At 42.8% G+C, this 24349-nt stretch overlaps 1 protein-coding gene across 11 annotated transcripts in view; it reads right to left on the minus strand.

Annotated features, from left to right (window-relative positions):
* The window catches only part of TSPAN4 (tetraspanin 4), a 467778-nt gene that overhangs the window by 184926 nt on the left and 258503 nt on the right, over nt 1-24349 (minus strand). For 10 of the 11 annotated variants that reach the window (XM_075502392.1, XM_075502393.1, XM_075502395.1 and 7 more), the window contains one exon: nt 15973-16052. The exons of the other annotated variant lie outside the window; for it this stretch is intronic. In XM_075502392.1, coding sequence (XP_075358507.1) covers nt 15973-16035 — 63 coding nt within the window. In that variant the 5' untranslated portion in view covers nt 16036-16052. The remainder of the gene's footprint in view (nt 1-15972; nt 16053-24349) is intronic. 11 annotated transcript variants of the gene reach the window in all.

The following is a 24349-nucleotide window of genomic DNA, read 5'->3' on the forward strand; positions in this document are numbered from 1 at the left end:
GTATTTCTCCATTGTAGGTCATTTTGTAAAATTGAAAATCTGTTCTTCTCAGATTATAAAAGTTACTCAAATTATTCAGGACACAAGAAGCCCAAACCCTCTGCAGCTGTTTTGTAAGCAGAGCCTATTTTCTAGTTTTAAAAAAACCAATCCCAATAGGAGGTGCGGCAGTAGGCACGGAGGTAGGAGCTGAAAACTAAATGCAATCTGCTGAAAGATTATCACAGTGTTACAAGAAAACTCAGTCTTGCTTTGCCATTCTCAGGGTTTTGCTCACTTGGAAAAAGGGACTTGATCAGACAACTAGAAGCAGAGCATCTAAGACTACTGAAATTACTTCAGCCTTCTGCTTTCCACATAAACCCTGGATTATATGACACCACACATGACATGGTTAACGCTTCTGCTCAGTCTTGACATTTGCTAAGAGAATCACATGAGCCTGGAGTGAGAGAGGTGAGGACCCGCTTTCTTGGATCCATGTCACAGATGCCTTGTTCAAGGGCAAAGCTCCTCCTGTCTTCTGCAGGCAAGAAGTAGGGGGCACAGATTGGAAGAAGCTGTAACTGACTGAAGAGTCTGAAGAGAGAGACTTGGAATAAAACTTCAAAGGACCTAAAAGATGTTCAGCTGTAATGGAAATTCAACAGGACATGGATATTTAAGTCATATTAGTCCTTTTGAACACACCAGGCTCAAAACTGTCACTATCATAAAATCTCCCCAGTACGGATGACTCAGTCATACTCAATCATAGAAATTATATAGTAATTAATGACCAAGTAGTGGAAACTTCTTGAAGTTAAGAAACACACAGGCTCTTCAAACATCCTCTTTTTTCCTTCCTCCTACCATATGTATATAGCTATACACTCTAAATGTCATAGACCCAAAGCACAACTCTTTTGGAATCCCTTCACTTCCAGCTATAACATCTGACAATGTTTTTTCTCTTCTGGCACACTTATTAACCACCTAATAGCCTGGAATGGCTGCTATTAGATAATTGAATTTGTAAGGAGATGTTTTCCAAAAGACTGAAACTTCTGCTCTGCTGAATATTTTCACATTTTATATATAAGAGACTTTTTAAAATCATGTCTTCAATTTTAAGTAGAAAAGTAAATTAAGAAAATCATGTAAGTAAAGCCAGTCTAAAATATTACTGTATTTCATTTTTATTTAATCCTTCTTCAACTTTTTTAAAAGCAATGTCTGTATTGGACAACACAATTTTACAGTTTCACACTTAATGACATGCAGTTAAACTATCTGACACAAGCTAAATGCCTCTCCAGTGAGGAAGATGAGCATCAGGTCCTGCAGCATAAGCAAATGTGGTGATGCTGGCTGTGCAGAGGCCTAGGCTGAGCTCACCATATTGATTTTAAAGTAACTATATAGAAACAAGGATTTTCTTTGATGATATTGCTCAAGTGGTTTTCTAAGAAGAAAGTATTTCTTTCCATGTCTCAGGTATTGTTTTTAATTGGATATTAGAGGGAAATTGTTTATCTCAAATCTTTTGAGACTTCCCTAAGACTAAGACTCCCCTGAGACTAAGCTTCTATTTTATCAAAAGGAGTTTTAAATATAGTTCTACAGTAAGTAAATAGATTGGTTTGTGAATTCCTTCCCTAACACAGGTAAACTGCCAAAAAAGTCTACTGAGACTTTCTATTCCATGATCTATGGATCTTGGTAAAGTAATTATTTTGTATTGTATCCCTCATACATATAGTGTCTCTTGCAACTCCCATCTCTTATCTTGTACTATTTATTTCAAGGAAATTGATATTATTTTCTATTAATTTCCCTAAATATTCATATAACTTGATGTTTATTTTTCCCCCTAGAACAAAACACGCCTGTCCAATATATACACCTACTGTTCTGGTGTAATCATTGTAACTTCCAAACCTGATAGATCTTTAAGTCCCGAAGCTGTCACTTGATATTTCAAATTTTAAGTGAAATAGGATCTTGTTAGCCAAAATTGAACACCCACTCCCAAAATCTCAGTTATCTCACTCTCTCATACACATGCACACGCATATGCATGCAGCAATGAAACTGTTCAGATAAAACAAATGATTCTACATTCTGCACAAAACAAGAGTATGTCCAGGGTGAACATCCAGCTATTGTTTCCTATAGCTCTTCATTTTTTTTAAAGTATCTGCTTTTCCAGCTCAGGACAAAGTCAGCAGCAGTACTGAATTGTTACAACAAAGTTTTTGTAAACCTTTTGGAAGGCTCTGGAGATCTCAGAACGTGCATCTGAGACTTTGATAACCTTGCAGAAGCTTCTTACTGTGCCTTTTATAAAGCCTAGCTTTACCTTATGAATCCTACTTCCTCATATACTGGAAAATAGCCTCATTCCATGATACCCAAATAAAACAGTACACACCACTACATTCCCACTAAAACGTCTCCGTGCAAATGCCAATGGTAACTTTAGTGCCAAGATGAGTGAGGTTGTACTTGGTCCTGCACCTGCAATAGCGCAGGGAGGCTCTGTTTCCTTTCCTTCTTGCCATCACCTATGCAGAGGTACCAGTATCAACTGGCATAAGGACGTGGCACCAGCCTGAAAGCTACAACACATATACCACCTTCCATCCACAACAATGGCACAGGTTTCCACCTGGTCCCACTGCTTCCTTGGAGGCTGGGGCTGAGGGTATATAGGGGTCCCAGAGCCACTTTAGCAATGCTGGCATCCCTGCTGCCCCATGACAACCCCTGCAGTAGAAACTATAAGGCACCTGCGCCTGTGGCTCAGGAGCTACAGGCTGGACAACACAGTGCAGCACCATGACAGGCTTTTAAGTACCATCTGAGCCCTCTAGCTCTGTCTGCCCTGTCTTCTTCAGCAGAAGCCACATAAACTTTGCAGCAGAGTCCATGGGTAGCTGAGGCTTAAATGTTTGCATCTAATTCACACGCCACTGCTATTGGGAAACCAACTGTGCCCCTGCAGCTTCCCCACTTTACACGTATTGTTTAGAAAGAATGGACAAAGCATTTGGCAACAGGGACAAAAGCTTAATTTGGGAACAGAACAAAGCAGGGTGTAGCTGCAGAGACAAAACCAAAATCAAACTAAAACTACTGTGTGCAGCACTGGATCTGTGAGTAACCTGCCATGTAATCAGAAAAAGGGTTAAATTGGACTGGTGTTTGGGGAAAATGGACCTGTTTGGTAATTCAGTGGAAGATTTGACACCTCTATTGAGCGACTGAAACAGTACATAATAGCTAATGATATCTGTGATGAGAAAGAGATGGCTGTTTTACTGAGCGTAATGGAGACTGAAGCCTATAACTTGCTGTGCAACCTAACAGCTCCTATTATACCAGCAGACAGCAAAGCATGTGCCAAGACTGTGTGAATCCTACAGAGTCCCCAACCCACAGACACCGTGTGGCCACAGAGCATTTTCACTTTTACAGACATGGTAAGAGAGGGGAAAAAAACCCCAAACCTCAACATGTGGCTGGAATAAAAAAAAATTAACAGAGCATTGCCAGTTAGGACAAAACAAGATGATGCACAAAGAGGATTAACTCACAAGCAGTAAGCAAAGGGAAGCAATCCAAAACCAGGTAGTGGTGGGATCAAATGTGCCTCTAAAGCATCAAGGTCTGGCTCAGATCTCACCAGCAGGATGGAGCATTTGTGCAGCTGCTCAGCCATGTGAGGGAGGGCAAGTGCATATGCTGCACCAAATGGTATACAGTTCAACACCCCTTATTGCTTTCAACTTCCATTTTCTTTCTTCTGAGTAACTTTTTATCCTACATACATGCCGGGCAGTTGTAATATCATCACTGAAATATGCCCACCCTCACATGCATGTTTCCTGAACAAGAGCACACTAGGGAGAAACGGATGCAGGAGTGTGCTTTTGGTGTCGCAAACAATTTCATAATCCAAATGAACTCTGGGTCAAAGGCAAATCCCGGAGGGACTTTGGAAAATGGTGATGTTTACAGAAATTGTAAAAACCTCATGAAATGAAAAGAAAAACCATGTTCTTTTAGAAAGAAATAGCGTGACATGAAAAAGTACAACCAGTTTGAAGAAGAACGTGCCAGAGAACTTCAGATTTCTTAGTTGGCCAGTTCTGTTTGGAGTCCACGGAAAACAGGGTACAAGTGCCCAGCACAGGGGACAACAAACTAATTATATATATACACACACACTCCTCCAGCTAGTAGGGGTGAGATTTAAAATGAACTGCCTTCTGCTGTTTTCATAATTTCACATCAGAATTATCAAGTTACTAAAATGGATTAGGTTGCAAAAGGGACCGCTGCTAACACATGCACAGGGAAATCCATGCTGTTATTACAGAGAAGGTGACATGTAACTTAAGCAGCTCGTGCTAAAAATAGTGAGCTGGGAATTGAATGGATTGGATATCATTTTGGAGAGAGAAATTTCCACTGCAGTGACAAAGCATGAAGAATTTCCAAACTCCAGCCTCAAAATAATAACTCACGGCAACTTTTGGGTAGTGCAAGTGGAATCTTAGAGGAAGGTACCAGCAGCTAAGAAAGCAAAGGAAAACAGAACCTGTGCTTGAAGAACGATCAATTCCTTAATTTTGAAAAGCCTATGAAGTATTTGCTGAGAAATGAAGGCAGAGAGAAATTCAGTACTTAGAAAGTGCCAGAATTTCATCTAAGGTTTTACTAGTATAATGAAGCATCCCTTTAGTGTCAGCAGTGGAAAAAAATGGGACTGTCCAGTCTGTGTTTTTTCAGGATTACAATTTAACCAGTACCATAAGGGGAGATATACGCTCTCCTTAGGAACAGGACGTTTTTCTCAGTGATTGTTAGTTGATTTTTCTCCAAGAATTATCTACCTAAAACCTATTTACAAATGGAAATTGGAGAGTGAGAAGGGATACGTGTTGTAACTAACACAAAAGAGCATATTCAAGAAGACAGACTGATAAGAGCATGGTAAATATATTTCAGGTCCTGAGTGAGTTTACCCAAGGAATACAAATAGAAGTTGTCATAAATTACACAAGGGATTTCAATGATGCTTATTTCAAATAAATAGATCCTAACTCGCTACACTGTTTCTTTGCTTCTGACTCGAACCCGAGACCTCCCTGTAGCACCGGAGCAGTAATTTTACCTGCCATATGATCCCCCTGAAAGGCCTGTTGTTTTGCTGCTAGGTTATCACACCTTTGCAGAACACAGCGATGCTGACATGGAAAAGGGATGCAAGAGTTTAGCCTGGTGTGTTAAAGACATTTCCCACTTTGGCTACCAGAAACACTGTGATCATATATACCTTTAGTTTCAGCTTTCCATAGTAAGGAGCACCAGGTAGGCAACAGCCTGACTACGAAGAGGAGTAGTATGCCTGGGTGCTCCATGCTTTAACACCAAGCTTTAACACACCAACCAAGATGCAAATAGAGATCCCTTATCACATCCACCACTGGGAGAGGAGGGCAAGGGCACCAAAGCAGCACAAGATACAATCGGCATGTTCTCCCCTGTACAAACTGAATCCCACCACTGACAAAAGACGTGGAATGGCAAAAACCTGAAAAATGAGCTCTTACTGGTGATAATACATATGGCTACAATGAATGGACTCATGCACACTCAAATTGTTCCTGGTTTTCTTTGCACTGAAAGACCAGCCAAAGAGCTCTAAAGGTTGCCTCCTTTTTTGAACCAGACTGTTACTGCTACACAGTTTGGGGCTTGTGAACATCAGAAAAGTACTAGTACACTACAAAAGTGAAAAAGTCTCATGGTTGGAGGTCATGGAGTGACCCATGAATAAACAACAAAACAACATCTGCTTTTTTATGCCCAAAGATACTTCAGTGTATCCTTTAGTAGTGGCAGCATGTGTACATAGGATGCATTAGACCATTTTTGGGTTCTTTATTTTAGTTTGCAAAGTCATTCTAAAACAACCAAGTATTCTGCATGGATATAACAAGTACAAAGTAGATGATGTAAGTGTTAAAAACTCTGGCCTTTGAGGATGGGAGCTCGTAACAGATTGGAAGTGGCAGTGGAACTCAATTCACATCCAGAGTTCCAGTTGTTTTGTTGAAGAAAATGGTATAAAACATGTCACCTCAGCTCATTCCCATGCTACCGCAAATGGATTAGTGAAAAGATTTATTCAGACATAAGTAAACAATTTGTGCTACAACCCTGGATAAATGTCACTTACAAAACAAGAGTAGGAATTTTCAATTGACTGATATGAAGGCAGTGCACAAACATTTACAAACTTGACAGGAGCAATGTGGTGGATAGGATATAACTTAAGGTCAATTTGTAGAGGGACTTTAGAAAAAAGTAATGTAATAAAATGCCCATGAATAACCATATCTAAAAGCGTAGCTTCCACCGGGGGGGGGGGGGGATGTTAAAAAATTCTTATGGAAAGACAACCAAGATGGTTTTCCTTAAGTGGTTCAGGACAAACTGGAGCTCTGGTTTATGTTTTATAAAAGAGCCTTAAGTCCATCTTACCCAGTATATACCTTCATAATAGCCAGTGGTGAATACTGAGGGAATAAAGAACTTCAGCAATGTCACAGAAATGCTCTATAGTAAGATGACCTAGAGAAAAATCCAGATGCTCAATAGAACCAAACATGCTCATGTATGATGTTTCCCAAGGAGACTTGTACCCTTGCTGCTACTACAGGTGACTCCCAGGTTGTCACAGAAACTGTGACAAGACCAGAAACTGCAAGTACCACTACTGGGACACCACAACATGGAAGGGGAAAAACCCCTTAGAAGGTCTGAAGCTCATGAGATTGTCTCCTATGGAGGAAGCCATCAGATGAGCCCTTCCAAGCATAGCAGCACAAAGAGATACCTGGTCTTGGTGCTCGTAGAGAAGTGAATGAACTGAGAATCTAGCTCCTTCTCTGTGCTCTCCCGTCTAAATATTGTGTAGACAGCAAGGGCAAAACAACTCGCAATTAAAGAAGGAAGGAGGAGGTGTAAAACAAGCTAGAGCCACTATCTAATTTTGCCACAGCAGCTGCTGGCTGCTGTCTTTCCTTAGAGATAAAGTTCTCACCCCTCCTTTCTGCTCCTTGGGGAAGCATCTTGCTCACAGCTCACAATGGTAGCACCTCCTCGTGCTGTTGCATAGTTCAAGCCTACAGCCACTGAGCAACAACAAAATCTCATTTCCTGCAGCCAACATTCACCTTCCCTTTACCCGGCTCCATTCTGCCTCTTCGGGTCCAGTGCTGTCCAACAGCAGCACAGAGAGAGCATCACTGCTCTTAAGCCTTGTGGGCTAAAAGAAAAAAAACTGTCAGCAGGTTATACCAGCAAAGCCCCTACTGGGGGAACAACTAATACTAGCAAAAGCACTTTTTGCCATGACAGTCTACAACAGTCCTCTGAACAAAACAAGGTTTCTTGGCACGAGCACAATTTTGCTCTTGTAACTGCAGTTTACGCGAAGGCTTTGTAATCCCACTGTAGGCCTGCCACACAGTCATTTGTTAAGTCAATGAGATTTTTGCTCCTAAGGGCTAAGCCTGTTTTAAATAAGAGAATTAAGTTGTTTAATTCCAAGTATTGCACCCTGTGCTAGCTGTTTGATCATTAAAGTTGGTCACTGTGACAAAGAAAAGCCATGTAGGGAAAAAGAAAGTGAACTTCACATGGAAAAATAAAGTGCAAACTGACATCTGCATGAAGGGCAAGTGGTTGGTTGGGTTTCCCTTCCTCACAGCAGTTTTCCTTGTTCTCCAAGTCTCAGACTAAATCCTGTTAGACGCAGGGGGAAGACGGCCGTCTATTTGAATGGAGCGGGAACAGACACTTGGTAGTTTTACCAACAAAGCATCTACTAATGACTACGAGCAGAAGCCAAGAAAGCTCACTCCCACTGTAAGTTATATCCAGAGTCTTCTACATTATCAAAGTCCCCATTGATAGAGCCAGGAATGATATACAGAAAAAAGTTCCTCCCTGGACACCTCATGTAAAAAAATGTGTAAGTATGGGGTACTGGAGGAGGAAAAGTATTAAATAAGAGCCAGCACAGATTAATCAGCATGTGCAACAAACACGTGTAATAAGCAAAATCAGCACTAGTAAATCACTATCATTTCACGGTCATCAGATGCAGTGTTTACAGGCATCACAGCGGATGATTTTCTCAAAAAGGAGCTTACAAAATACAGCTGGAGGGGAAAGGGAAGCTTTAGTAACCAGGACTTTCCTGTAAAGGATGGATTGGGGTGAAAACATGAAGATGCTTGTGAGAAGAGAAGATAATCAAGTATGGCATAATGTGCAGAGCAGAAACAAGAATAGACAAAGTAATAATCTAATAATCCAGTATGGATCAAGCTGATCTGGATTCAGAGCCACCCCTAAAGCGTACAGAGCTCAGAGGGACCCCAAAAATAAGATGACATAGAGCAATAGCTGCTGCTGCACTATTTTGAAAGTACTTGAGAACAAACAAAGGTATCGTGGCCAAGGAAACAATAAAAACAGCTATATGACCAACCTGGAAAAGCAAGCAGAAAAAAAACAAACAAAAAACCCCAACAAAACAAACACTCAAAAGTCTTGAAAGTCTGCGTATAAAAAACTTAGAAGACCCAGTCATTCTGGTCGTTTGTCCTTGTACATCAACCTTCTGTCTCATCCAAACTACTATTTCAAATGTATGGCATCTTTAGAACAAGCCTCAGTTGAATCATGTTAAATTATAAGGTTCTGCGTGCATTCACACTTAAAGCAGGTTGGGAGGGTTTTTTTGGAGGGTGTTTTTCTGTTGAAGACTTAAGATTTAAGATGCGTTACACTATGACAGTAATTACAGACTGCAATTTCAATTTCATTTATTTCTGTTGCATCTTGTGATGGTTTAGCATTTCCTGGACAAACAATTACAGGACAGTACTAAGAAATACAATTTACTGTCTCCAATCTGCATGAGTATGCAGAAGTCATACCATCCAACTCCACATTTCATTTTTGACCTAGCAGTCTCACTTTACACTATAAATACCAGAGAGAAGTGTCTTTATATATTTTACATAGATACTGTATATTATTCATATAGTAACTTGTACAGATTTGCTACCTTAGCCAAAAGTTATGTTCTAAATAAATAAATCACATAGCAGTATTAATAGCTATCACGTTTGAAACAGTAGTGTCTGGAGACAAACTGAGACTGTGATTTTATTCTTCTAGATACTCTGTGGGTACAGAGTTGCAAACAATACTCTGGCCAAAAGGTTCATATTCTAAAATAAAGGCCCAAAGAGGGTGAAAAGGATCTAATACATGGGCAGAGTGAACTGTGAGGTGACAGCGTATGTTGTGGCGGTTACTCTGACTTTGATCATAGCCCCCATGATGAGAAATCATATGTAAGAAAGAAGCACTGGCTAGCCTTCAAAAATCTTCAAGCCAAGATATGGAGGAGGAGGAATAATAACAGAAATTATCTCACCTGCCTTTTGTCTTCCTTGTATAGTTCAAAGTATTGGCTGCAACAGATTTAGTATCTGTCATTGTCCAGAAGAGGGAATAATGTTTGCAGTCACTTCACTCATTGCTTTAAAAAGGCCAGTTTCTGCACAACTGCAACATGTCATATCCTGTGGGTTTATTCACTGATGGGTCTCCTCAGTTTTTTGTACTACCAGTAAGTCTGAATTAGGTACAGTGGATATACTTGACAGCAAAACTTATAAGGCGAGGTGCTTAGTCCTTGCTAATAGTCATGGCCAAAAGCATATCAATATGTTAGCAGACCCACCTAAAGCAATGAAGCTACTCTTTCTCATGAGTAACAGAAGCAGAAACTGGCCCACAGCAAACAATTTGAAGATGGTATCTATTACATAGTCAACTTTAAGGCAATTTTTTTCTCCTCTATTAAGAGCCTTCTGAGCCTGGTTTCCTAAGGAAAAGAAGATTATGGAATTGAACTGTGTTGGCTGAGTATTCCACAAATAACTCATGAGTCCATTTGTCACTGTTAGCCTGATTTGACAGATATGCACCCTTTCAAAGTCATTAACTTCCTAAAGATTTTCAGAAAGTACACATTCAGGTAGCAAATGTAGCCCTTAGCAATGCCTTCACTGGGAGACAAGACTCCAGCATGATCCTCAACCCCTGTTAGACATCAGAATCCACACAGGAAAGAGACTGTATGAATAGCACCGCTATGGGAAAAGCTCTAATTGGTGCCCATGTAAATCAGACATCAGGTAATACAGTCATCTCCCTCTCACACTTGATATCAGCCCTCAATAGTTCTGCTTCTCACAGAAATACCATTTTTTGAAGTCTGTAATTCCCATATCAAATGACTCTCCTTTCTTTAAAAGCAATGCTTCTTAAAAATACATCCTCAGAGAGCCCTCACAAAGTCAGAGGCAGAGATAAGATGTCAATCAGACCGAGCAGTTTCAGGAGGAGGTAGGTAACAAATGAGAATCAGAGACTCAGAGGCAGTTACAGAAAATGACATTCTGGGGTAAACTTCCCATGTTTTAATTACACAGAAGCAAAGTCTGTATTGCTGTTTAATCAAAATTTTGTCATAGATTATCCACCTGTTATACATATGAAAATGCACAGCCTGTCTTATTTCTAATCAAACTGTCTTCTCAGAGCACCACCCAACTGGTAGACATGTGACTGTCTTCCCTGCAGAACAGCATGCAGAAGCTCCAACTGAGCAGCTCAGCTACATGGGATGAGTGGCAGCCCTTGCCCATCAGAGGAGAACGTGCACAAATAATGATGATGAGATGGTGGGCCTGCTTTTAAAATGGCTTACCGCTCTATTGGTAATATTTTTTCCACCAACTTAAGACTGCAGCCAAGTATAACTACAAAATTATTGCTGTCCTTAGCCACTAACAATCTGTAGAGTTTCTGGCTGTTTCAGCCATCAATCTCATTCAGCTGACTGATGGAGGATGCAGATGAAGGACAAGGAATCCAATTCAACGAAATCAGCAGCTTCTCTCACAAAATTCCCCAGCTTTGGGAATAAGCTCAGCTAACAGCTCTCCTCTCAAGCTAATAATATCAGATGGTTTCCCAACAAGGTACAAAGAAATGAAGAGACATCCCTCTGCCTCCACCCTCTGGCCAAATTTGGCCAGGATCACTCAAAGACCATCCAGTGCCCCATGGTGCATTTTCAGATCAAGCTGTTCCTTTTTCCAGCTGCCCTGCACACTCAGACTTCCAGATATTATAAACATTTGCATAGTTCGTACAAGACATACCTGTGCCACTGAAGTTGAAGTGCAAGGAAAGAAAATTATGCCAGTAATGAGGGATTTCTCATTTTCATTACTTCCCCTCCTTCCTTCCAATTACATCCAGGTAATAAAGATTGACTGCTGGAAGTATCACTAGTGCACCAGGCCAGCAGTACTCATTAGTGCAGAGCTTCCCAAACTGTGGTCCACAAGCCATCAACAGCAGCAAAGCCAGAGCAAGAGACCCACAGCTGGTCCCTGGAATCAGATTAAATAGGTTCTCATTTTTTCCACACAGATCCTAGTGCATTCACTAGTGCTACCTGCTACTTCCTTGGCTCTGTGTTTCCATACAGTTCAGATTTACACTTTGTGTCTCAGAAGCCAAGATACACATTCTCAGGGCTGTATCAGTTGGGAATTTTATATGGATGAAAAAGCAAAACAAAGCAAAGTGCTTTGCCTCATCTCTTTAGGCACGAAGGCAGAAAGCAGAGCTCCAGCTGCTCATCCCAGCCATAGTGTGTCCAGCAGATGGCAACTCCCAAGTTTTCAAGCTACAAGAGAATATTCCCCTGGGTCTTTGGGAGCCTACCCGCTAGAATTAGAGTCTTCGCATACCGTTTTGAAGACTTTGACTTCTTTATAGTACATACAACTTTAGTATGTTTTAACAATGAAAAGGAGACACATGCATAGAAATGATTAATGGTAAGTTTGATAAATAATAAATTTCTGCCTCCTTTCTTTTTGTTGCTGTCTCCTCTCTATAACTAGTCTAACAACAGCATTTTGCAATTTCTGTGCTTTACTGCATTTTTCTATTGTTTAAAGCATTACCTGAAGAGTCAGACATAGGTATTCAGTTATTTTATGGGCAAATCACTACCAATCTAGCTAGTTTTCTCTAGCACAGGAAAGCAAGAGCCACTGGAAACACAAGTACATTTCTGTGCATTTCCTTTTTTGAGTCTTGGAGGTTTGGGAGTTAGAAGTCAAAGAAAGTGGGAATGCTGGCATAAGCAAAGGGTGATTAAGGAGATGACATTTTTCCTTCTATAGCACTCTCTCAGCCCTTAGGATATATCCTACCTTTTTTTAACAAAAAAAAAAGGGAAAGCAAGCAGAGCCTCGTATTATGAGCACAGAAAGAAAACAGTTCACTTTACTGACTGTCATAAAGAAACTCTGGATGTTTGGAGGACAGAATGTGGAAAACAAATGTTCTTCCCTGGGTATTTCACAGTGAAATACAAATATTTCATTATGAAATAAAAATATTCTGCTTTGCTGTCATCTGAGGTGATCTTTAGTCTCGAGGGTTCAGCAATTCAACAAAAGAAAATTGAAGTCCATAAAAATGAATGAAGTCAGGCAAGTATTATGTATTAGGTGACAAAAGTTATTTCGGGAGCTTACAAACCAGTGCAGTGATACAATGAAGGCTCCTCTACATCTGGCAATATTCCAGGAAATGGCCTCTGAATGGCAATTCCCATTAGAGCAGCAGCGCTGCTGTCTAATAATGTTTTGTCCATGTTTCAGTACTTTAATACCCCAGAGTAGTTGCAAATGCACCAAGAGCAATTTGTGCTGGACTCTTCATGGAGAATAGAGCTATTCTAGGACTATCAGATTTTTTTCTCTACATTAATAGCTTCTGGTCTGCTGTACCAATAGACTGATTCAGCACCAACACTGACAAGGCACCTCAGCCTCTGACATTTGTGAAGGAGCTTTGTGTTCCCTTCAACCATCAGAAAGGGGACGAGGAATGTGCTCTGTTTTCACAGTTACATGACTGCTTTTAAAAATTTTACAGTATGAGCGCAGCACCTAATCCGATAAAGCTTGCCAGGAACATTTAAAATCAACGTGGTCTCTGAGATTTTGTTTCCTATAAATTCACCAGACTTATAGGAAAAGGGTCTTTTCCTCAGAAATGCAGCACCAATCCCACTAGAGTTGCACAGGGCTGAGGACCATTTTTCTGCCATGCTGTAGGAAAGATAGCTGAAAGTACTGGGAAACAGGCTGTAGGGATGCATAAAATGGAGTGGAGTTAATGAATAGGAACAGGAAGAAGAAAATTAAAATATGATTTCTGAAGGAAATCGAAGCTCACAACAGAATAAAAAGCAGGAACAACCTACAATAAGCATTTAAGTAATTTAATGCAATACTGCTCTCTATACATGGAAATAACTGCAGTTTTTATTTGGAGGTCAAAGCATGAAAAATAATTCCTCTTCCTACTTACTATTGTCTGTCACTAACCAACTACCCAGAGAAGGGTGGAGGGGAAAGGTGGAGACAGCAAAACTTCCGTGAGCATGTATGCAAAGAGAAATCCTGTCTTCTTGCAGAGATGTTTCTCTTTTAATTTCACAAAGTAAAACATGACAGATAACTGACAACAACTTTAAAAACAAAACAGTAGTATCATCAACCTGTAATCATTCCAAGACTTTTGATCACTAGAAATGGAAATTTTTTTCTGCTTTTACTAAAGATAGGTCAGCTTAAGCCAGTGCTTTTTAAAATCATCTCGTTTTAGTTACTTTGTCCACTGTGAGAAGGTGAAGAGCTGCATCTATTATAACTACATGCTGTGCAAACCTCATTTGGACATGATCATCATCAATCACTCCTGCTGTGCAGGTAGCATGTGAAAGGGAAACAAAACAGAAATCATGCTGCAGTATTTGACACCACCCACTCCCCTGCTCGTATGCTTTAGTTCAAGAAGAACCCAGCTGACATATCATTATTCTCTCTTTGAGACCCCTGTCTTTTCTCTCCCTCCAAGCATTTGAGAATCACTTTGACTGTTTCAGGGGAAAGACAACCTTTCCTGCTCTCTTGCTCTCTCAAAGGATTAAGGCTTTCCTACTGAAAAGCATGCTAAAGATTTATTATTATGTGGCATCTTGCCTTTATAAATACACACACATTATGTGCAATAGTACCTCTTCTTATCATATGCATATGCCCCAGTGGAAGATGAATATTGTAAAAGGAATCAGAATGCAGTGAGTATCCTTTGTGGCAGTGCCATGCATAGTCCTGAAAAGAGCTATTAACACCAGCATCCTATTGCATTTCTCTAGCACACGCTTCAACTAGCTGTCAGTGCTATAATCTTGACCACAGACAATCAGTAGAGGCACAAGGCTTAAAAGAGCACGAAAGATAGTGTTTGTCTTTTCCAGAAAGGTCTGGAGTAAGCTGCAATAAATATTAGGCAATATTTAGGAATGCAGAAGCAATCAGAGTCAGAGTTGAAAGACAGACTGCAGTCTTAACCAACACTCTTTCTACCAGCTTATCTAGGGTATAAAGAGAACACTCTTCTTGTGTTTCATAGCTCTGGTTAGTACCATGGCAATTCAGTGGACTTGAATAGTTTATCACATCCTGACTCCTTGGTATGACTCAGGTCAGAAGTTGCCTGCACTTTGTGTTTTCTGACGCACCAGCACTGCAGCATGCCTTGTTTTAAACAGCTGTACAGCAGCGCACACTAGAGAACAGCTCTTTCAATCTCACTCACAGCCCTCCGCGTACCTCCAACAATTCATGAGAGCACAGACAATCAGTAATATGGACGTGATAACATCCAACTGCAAACACACACCCCCTCCCCTCCTTAAGTGCCAGGACAGAAGTGGTGTCACTTCACAATACCCCTTATTTCCCTCAGCACGTTAACAAACCACTCTGGAAGAACGAGGCATTTCAAGGCACCTCCTGAGGACCTCACAACAGACACTCCCACATACGAATCTGGATGGGAGACTTTGAACTAGAAATCACTTCCTCCCCTCCCGTAGCAATCATGCTACTCCCTTTTTTACAGGACAAACAGTCCTGTAACCTGAACCCCCCCACTGAGCTTCTTTAGTCTCCCTTAGTCTCTGTCTACAGCCTATGCTCCATTTCATGGCAGTGAAACGCCCAACCACCCTGCTGTTGACAGCCACCTCATTTATTAAAAAGATGATGCAGAGATGCACGCCCATATGTCCCATCACTGTGTCCTGCTGACACACACACACCTCAGTTATTTGATAAGCTCTCACCACAGAGTAACAGCCCCAAAAGAAGCGAGGAGGGCTCTGGTCTCCCTCCACCCTTCAGAGCTATGTCTTCAGGAGGGAATGGCAATGCTAGGACCCATCACTGACCGGGACAAAGAACAATAACCTGGAGGTCCCTGATAGAGGCTTTAATGTTGTCATGTACCAAGTGTGCCATCTGCGATCAGCAATGGATGTAAGAATGTGCTTGACCTTAAAATCATGAATGGTCTCAGTGATTTCTAAGACTGCATGACTTTTGAGGCAAGCACATACAAGAATGAAAGATCAGGGCAACAAAAGGAGTGTACGGCTCTCACTGGAACAAAGTGATTAAGGCATTCATGCAACTGGCCTCTATAAACACACTCCTTTGCCTTGTATCATCACAGTTTTGAAACACAGCTGAAGTCCAGGAAATAAGAGGGTGAAGGAAACCCTCAGTAGGTTCTCCACACAAATTAATGAGGCGACTGAAAGGATAGCCTAGGCACCACTTTGTTCAACTTCCAAGTTTAAACTTCTCAGTTTAAAAGCAGCAACAAGTTTACCTTCCATCTTAGTAAACAGACATAAATGCAACCGTCTTGCAGTTTCAAACATGTACTCACCCAGAAGAGAAGGTTGAAGACAAACATTAGGTACTTGATACACTGCAGGCAGTTGTGAGCCATGCTGCACCTCTTCAGTTCTAGGAGAAAAATAAATGAGAGATCCAGGTAAAAGACAACGTACTTGTTTCCCTTGGGGGACGTGTACTTAGCCTTGGTGGCCTTAGGGCCTGGGTTGGTGTGGAATCCAAAAAAAGAGTTGCTGGCAGCCCCAAACTGGCCACCATACATGCTGCTGTAGCGACGAAAGGCGCCATTTGGGAAACTGTAATCCTTGCTGTCCAGGGAAGGGCTCCTGTGATAGGTCGACTCATCGGTGCTAGACCTGCGCATGGTGGCTTCAGCTTGTCCCGTCACAACTGCTGCTCTCACAATCGTCGGATGTCAATGGTGCGGGTGAAAGGTTTGTGACTTTTCTTCCCTCCTCCTTGCTACGAATCCCCTATTGTTTTGCACCAGCTGTTCTTTTGTCTGCCATCCTGTCAAGGAGTTACATGTGTTGTACGGCAGCAAAGTTGGTGAACTGAAGTCTGCTTAGCCAGGAGTTAGGGAGCAGCGTGCTTCCACATGAGAAAGACTTCTGCACAAGTAAACATTCCCTCCGGTGTCACAATCGTCCCTCCCGGCCCACCCCACTACCAGAGAAGAAAAAAAGAGAGATAGATATACTGTACCCAAAGCAATGAATTTTAAAAAAAGGAAGTGTGACCTCACTTGGATGGCAAATGCCATATAAAACCCCAGCTCCACATCCCACACACAGACAAGAGAGTGCCGCTGCACAAGACTCGTGGGCAAGGGCAGGAATTATCCAAAAGGCAAGCAGCTCCCGTGGCCCTTTCCTCTTTGCCACATTGCTCTGACCCAAGACGCTCGGCTCACTTTAAGGATCCCCGGATCCCCTTCATGCGGGGGAGCCTGTGGCAAGCCAGCTACGGAGCTCCATTCTCAGCGCGGCCGCCACTCCTCCGAGGCTCCGCGCCAATCGCGCTCCCCGCCCGCCCGCATCGCCGCGCCCCGGCCCGGCCCCACGCCTCCCGCCGAGGCAGGAGAAGGGGCCGCCTCGTCCTGGGCAGCCCTCCCTACCCCTCTCGCAGCCCCTCCGGCACCCCCCCGCCGCCACCACCACCTTTGCGATAAGAAGCCGCCCCTCGGTTTCGGGATGCGGCGGGCGCTGCCTCAACCGGGCGGGAGCGCAGGCGGGGAGGGCGGCAGGAGCCCCCGCGTGGGGCAGGTCTCGAGGCCGCCCGGCTCTGCCCGCCCGCGGTCCCGTCCCCCCCGCTCCGAAACTCTTAGCACGGAGTAACCGCACGGAGATCGAGCCTGACGTGCAGTTGGCTTTAAAAAGGCTGCCCGGATACACAGGCAGTGCTGCCGAAAGAAATGGGAATAAGTAACTGCTGTAAAAATTTCTTATGCATAAGCGTTCAGGATGTTTTGGGGGGAGCAGAGTCAGAACAGGCCCAGTTTCCCTTGCCAGAAGGCTTGTTTGTTCCGTTGCAGATCCATCACCAGGATTTTCCTAAGTCGCTCAGTTCCACGGAATCATCACTCAGCAAAATGTAAGGCCAGCTCATTTGCTTCCCTAGCAGCCTATCTCCCCATCAGATAACTCACTGATTGGCATCATACTCCGTACATTGGGGAGCACTTCCCTAAAATCTGGCTACTCCCACAAGCAGTAAAGAGTTGAAAATCTGCCACACACAACTCTTTCAGAAAGGAAAAGTCTGACTGAACCTGTGGTAATTACAGTATTAACACTCAGGAAAGCAAGACTCATTTACCATCTTTGCCCTAAATTCCCTGTGGGAGTAACTCACTTTGTCTCCGTATGTGCCGCTTCCTTATCTGTAAAATGGGACGGCCTGTCTCTGCCTTCCTTCTCTCATCCTCTGTCTGCCTTATGATTTTGACTGTAAGCTCCTGGAGCTAAGCGAGAAGATGGCTGGCTAATATTTTTTAAAAGGCCTGCCCCAGCAGAGAATTAATCAGGATGAAAACAGGTTTCTTGAATGAAGCATCTTGCCAGTCTCAGCACAAATCAAGAGACATAGGCACCAATTAATTAAAGAACAAATTAGCAGAAGTAAAACGAGCTGGTTTTGCACATAGCCTGAGCAGTTGACCCTCGCAAACTACCCTCTAATTCTGTTAATTTACAAACTGCAAAGCTAGAGTCTAATCATTTTCCTTCGTTTCCTCTGCAAACTATAAATACACTGGGCATACCTGGTGCAAGCTTTAGAGAGAAAGAACTTGAGCACAAAACACAAGGGTAATAACTCCTGCCCCATCTGTTTCAACAACTTTGGATGACTTACAACTTTTCCACTTTTTAATTTCCCTACCTCTAAGAACAGAGATACTTCATAGCTACGATGGAGCTCACTCTTCTACTCTTCCTCCCTCCCTTTCCTGCACAGTATAAACTCTGTCCCCAGAAAGGAGTCCTCCTTTCCTAGGACATAAAGATGGTTCCATGCAAGCAGATCTGTTCTCGGTCTGAGTTTCCAATACACCATTTATTTTTACCACGGCACCAAACAGTTCTGCCTGCAATCTTCCTTCTTGTCTGTATGGCAACTAGACCAGTTTGGCAATGGAAACCCAAAGGTGATTCAAATATTTTCTATGTCCCCTGTCAGTATACAGAAATGGCTATGCACAAAGCTCCATATTAAATGGTAAAAAGAAAAACTGGGTACAGCTCTGTACACAGATTATGTTGAAACAGTATCAAGTTAGATAATCATTATTTAACAAGGGCGCCCACAGTATTGCAAGCACGTAACAGAGACCAGTTTGGCATATCTACTGTAAACTAGACATATGAAGGCTCAAAAGCAGCTCACTTACTGCTATCTGGATAAGAAAAGGGGTAGAAATCACTTGATTTCACCTTTCCTTAAGGCAAGAAATCATCAATTCCCAAGAGAATTCAGTCCTTAATATACGTGGAATAATTTATAAAGCCAAGATCTGAGGTAGAAGGGAGAGTTTCTAAATGCTGCTTTTAAATAAAAAAATATTAAACATCAACACACAGTGGGTACATTTCAGACAGATGCAGAAAAACACACAAGGAAGGCAGAGGTCCCACACGACCCTTACAATAAAGGGTACTTTTACCCCAGCCTCCTTTCACCACCATCCCTTAGCACACCTCACTGAAATGACAACTTTTCAAAGGCACTTTAGTGCAAAATTTAGCTCTCAAGTCATCACTGTTCTTCTTTCTCATGCCAATATAAACAGCTAATTAGAAACAGAGTCATCTGGGATACAGACATTATACAGCTCCAGAATCATTCTTTTATTAAATCTTCCACGCTAGGAAACCCAGTCAGAGTTGCTAGCCTAAATAGGAAATCCTTGAGATAGCAACATTGCACCAGCAGGCTAACCACAGCTTGGATGACATGCTTATATGAAGGAGTAAGACCCTGCACAGGAACTGGGGAAAAGCAATAAAATGAGAAAGGTTAAGGTACTCTACTTTTGCCCATCCCTGGTGGAAAGTGGATGAAAGGGGCAGGGACATGCTGGGACCGGTATCAACATTTAAGCCATTACAATAAAGTGATACTTACATGAACCAAGAAGAATAAACCTTGGAAGCATTGCATCGCTGGGACATTATGTCCACAAGGGTAACTCAAGGGGCAGGTGAATTATAGCTTTCACAAAACTTTTTGTTAATAACTGAGCCTAAAATCACAGCCTGGACCTAGTGACCTCTGTTCACCTCAGCTTTTCATCTACTTTTTCTTTCCCCAAATGCACCTGTATATTCTACATCCTGTGGCCAATTCATATTGATTCCTCTACACAAGAAAGCAAGCACTGTGCAGTCTTGCCTGCAGAGGTTCAATTTGTATTGATTCTGGTGGCATGCTACCATTTAGGTTGTAACAACTCTGTCCCTGCTGCTTTGAGTGGAGGACTGGTAACCCTTCAACATCTCCAGCCAAAACCCTGGCCCTGAAAGAGGCGAAGCAGCACTTTAGTTACGTCAGATGAGCTCCAGGCAATACATAGGAACTGTAAAAGGTTTGGGCACCAGCAGTAGATCTGTTAACTGCATTATCACTCACATCCTTTCTCAAAACAGCCTCATCCAAGGCTTCAGCTATCACCTGAAGACACACACCTACTTGTACAGCCCACACTTCCCACCTGCCACCTCACCCTGCACTTGCAGTCACCACAGGCCCCGCACCACGCTCCTACCTCCCTCCGCCAAATCTACTCCCAGTTCCCTCGTTAGCTCCCAGCTCCGCCACACTGCAGAGCATACGGCCATTACCTGTGAGCGGGCTCGTCACAGCCCCACTCCTCCTTTAAAGGGGTCGCGGGCGCCCGGGCCAATCAGGATTAGCCACGTGACGGCATAGGTACGCATGAGAGCACGCGGCGCGCTGCCGTCAGACGGGCAGCCCCGAGACCTAGGTGGGGCTGCGGCCGGATGGTGCTGCTGGGCCCTGATCCCCAGGGCAGGGACACCGCCGCTGCCAAGGCCCGAGCGGGCTTTGTGTGTGTTCTCTGAGCTCAAGTGATGGTTACTGTGTCAGAACGTTTTGTTGAGGATCCCTAAAGAACCTGCCTGTCCCCATAGTTTGGGTGAGAGCTGCTTTCCGGGCCTCTGCAGCCCCCTGCTTGCCTTTGTCTCCTCTTTTGGTGCACTGTGTTTTTCCAGACCTGGCTGCTTCTTTCCCTTTCCACGTCCAGGACTTCCCCTCCTAATGCTCCACTGTGTGTGATGCCTCTGGACTGAAAGTGAAATCAGCAGGTATTTCCATACCACTTTGGATCAGGCCTTCCTTCTATCCATTTTGAATACTGCTTTCTCTTCCTGCTCCATGATTTAACCCTCATGATCACAAAACCCCTTCAAGTCACACAAAATGCAGGCACTAACTCACCTCCTCATTAATTTAGTCCCATCGGTCCTTTAATGGTTGCACTGGATTTCCCTTTACTAATGCCTCTTGTCACCGTCTTCAAAACTCTGCATACCTGCTCCATTCTCCTCATGAGATAACCCACTTTGCACTAGCGTCAGTAGCCTGTTTGTGAACACCTCATAAAAACTGTTAAGAAGTGATCCACAAAATAAAATAAATTTTAAAAAATCCTGCTAGAAGCTATTACTGAAATATACTATATAAATACAGGGTAGGTATGTGACAACTGCTCCTGCTCTGCAACAGCGGTGTGTGCAAAGGCATGCACATGAGAAGTGATAGTCTTTCCCAGTAGTTTCAGTGAACAAAATGTTTAAGATCAAATATTACTACAAGAGTACGAGCTTTTTGTGGGTTATTAACTTTGCTCCACACCACAGCATTACAATCAGCTAAGGGCAATCAATTGATAAATACACTCCAAATGGCTAACTTTTTCATTTCATGTACATACAGAGATCACCACATAAAAGCATTAATCAAAAGCGTTTGGCCCTGCCTGTTCCCTTCTTCAGCAACACGCCTAGCAAGCAACCCCTTCTCTGCACCCCAGTGCACTCTTTGCAGCTACTGTTTGGTTACGTTTGATTCAGCAATGCAGGCTTTGTGAAAAATGTACACCTCTTCCAAAGACTAAGAGAAACATTACCTCTTCTGACTGAAGTCAGAAGTTCAGGGGCAGTCTGGCTATTTCAGCTAGAAGAAAAAAACCCTTGTGATGGAGTCTTTGATTTGTTTGCTTTTGTATATTCATTCTGCATGAATATAAATTATTAAAAGCACAAGGCAAAAGGGAGTGAGAATATGATTTTTAACCTGACAGCCTCGTACTGCTGTAGGTCTGCAGTCTCTGCTCAGCCCTGGCCAGTACTGTTTAATATCTTCATCAATGACATGGACAGTGGCATTGAGCGCACCCTCAGCAAATTTGCAGATGACACCAAGCTGAGTGGTTGACATGCCTGAGGAATGGGATGCCATTCAGAGGGACCTGGACAAGCTCAAGAAGCGGGCCCATGTGAACCTCATGAGGTTCAAGTGCAAGTGCAAGGTCCTGCACCTGGGTAGGGGCAACCCCTAGTATCAATACAGGCTGGGGGATGAAGGGATTGAGAGCAGCCCTGTTGAGAAGGACTTGGGGGTTACTGGTGGATGAAAAACTGGACATGAGCCAGCAATGTGCACTCGCAGCCCAGAAAGCCAACCGCATCCTGGGCTGCATCAAAAGAAGTGTGGCCAACAGGACAAGGGAGGTGATTCTGCCCTTCTTCTCTGCTGTGGTGAGACCCCACCTGGAATACTGCATCCAGCTCTGGAGTCCTCAGCACAGGAAAGACATGGACCTGTTGGAGCAGGTCCAGAGGAGGGCCACAAAAATGATCAGATGGATGGAACATCTCTCCTATGAGGACAGGCTGAGAGAGTTGGAGTTGTTCAGCCTGGAGAAGAGAAGGCTCTGGGGAGACCTTATTGCGGCCTTTCAATACTTGAAGGGGCTTATAAGAAAGATGGGGACAAGCTTTTAAGTAGGGCCTGTAGCGATAGGACAAGGGGTAATGGTTTTAAACTAAAAGAGGGTAGATTCAGACTAGATGTAAGGAAGAAATGTTTTACAATGAGGGTGGTGAAACACTGGAACAGGTTGCCCAGAGAGGTTGTAGATGCCCCATCCCTGGAAACATTCAAGGTCAGGTTGGAGCGGGCTCTGAGCAACCTGATCTAGTTGAAGATGTCCCTGCTCATTGCAGGGGGGTTGGACTAGATGACCTTTAAAGGTTCCTTCCAACCCAAACCATTCTATGATTCTATGAATGTGACTGGGGGACCTAGGCGTTGAGCCAGCGCTGTACTATTACCTCTCTGCATCTCCATCCACAGGCTAAGCAATGGAGAAATCTGGTGACAGTGTCCCTGCATGTCAACCCTCTTTCTGACAGCCCACACAGAGCAAAGAAGCAGCAAGCAAAGGGTTTCCTCCCTAAATCCTGCTCTCTCCTAAAAATTCACATGGTGCAAAGAGCCTGTGCTGTCACATGTTGCCAAAGGCTTTAAGAGAGGCGTGAGTGGGTCAGACTTGGAGCCATAAAACCAGTTCCTGAACCAAAAGCAAAACGTGTCAAAGCAGCCCCCTAAGAAACAGGTAAATCAAACAACTCTGGGCAGAAAGTCCTCCAGCTCAAGGAGTATTACCATGGGACTGTAAGCTGAGCATCTCTCAAGAACCTTTTATTGCAGAAAGAAATATGAAGATTTTTTTTAACAAGTCAAGCAGAAGATGGCATGTTTTACTGAAACCTCAAACTTGTCACGTATATAAGAAGATCCCACACTTTCCCTTTTATTTCCAGAGTCCTTGCTCGTCTGTTAGCAATTTCAGTATCTGTAAAAGGCTATACTTGCTGGAAAGTGGTTGAGCCCTAGATTGCATGGGCAGGAGGAGAAAGTCAGATGTTCTAGAGATTTCTTCAGCTAATACAAAGATCTTTTGATATTCACAGTTGTACCTGCAACTCCTTTAAAGATTTCCTGATGCCTCCAACAAAACTTTGAAAAAATATTCCAGTCAGAAGCAATTTCACTTATATAGCAGACTTCAGGGTTGGTTTGTTTTTTTTTTTCATTTTCTTTCTTTTTTTTCTTTATAAATAAGGAAATTTGCATTAAAAAAAAAGGATTGTCAATACTTAATAGCTCATCTCCTTCTGCTCACATGCCACCTGAAATCATGATCTTTGGTTTATGGCATAATTAGTTGCTATGGAAATAACATAATCATAGACACAGAGAAAATATTTTGGGTATGATTTGCAATGCTCTTTATTTAAGCCTGTGCACAAGTTACTTTTGCAGAAACCTCACTGCTTTTTACGTGCTCTCATCTGCATAATGGTTTTCATCACCTCTGCCAGTGCATTCAGACACTGGTATTGGTACGTGCACTACTAGCATTTCCTTCACCCATATTTGAGCATTTACATGTTCAAACAGTGATGAGAGCGTACATGCATGCAGAAGAGCTGGTGCCAAGTCAGACTAATCAAAAAAAATCTCTTTAAAAAATTACTTGGGATTGGGACCCAAAACCCTGTGCACCACAGAGCTCCCTTGCCATTTCTGCTTTCTGGGCTTTTGTCATCCTATTCTTTGCTAATGATTTCTTTTGTCCAATAATAAAAATTTTAAGTAAGGAGATTCCCTGTTTCCCCAGCAAATTCTGCCTATTTAAGTCCTAGACAGAGAAGATTATTGCTGCAGATGAAAGACAGGCAGTGCCAGTCACTGAACTCCTGGAGAAGCAGAAGCCCTGTTCCTCTGCCAATGCCCTCAGTAATAAAAAATGAAAGAACAGAAATAAAGAACCCATCTGACACCCCGTACAAGATGAGTTGACAAAGAAAATCTTTGTCAAG

The sequence above is a fragment of the Mycteria americana genome, chromosome 5 (genome assembly GCF_035582795.1).
Source record: "Mycteria americana isolate JAX WOST 10 ecotype Jacksonville Zoo and Gardens chromosome 5, USCA_MyAme_1.0, whole genome shotgun sequence".
In the NCBI taxonomy this organism is placed as follows: domain Eukaryota; kingdom Metazoa; phylum Chordata; class Aves; order Ciconiiformes; family Ciconiidae; genus Mycteria; species Mycteria americana.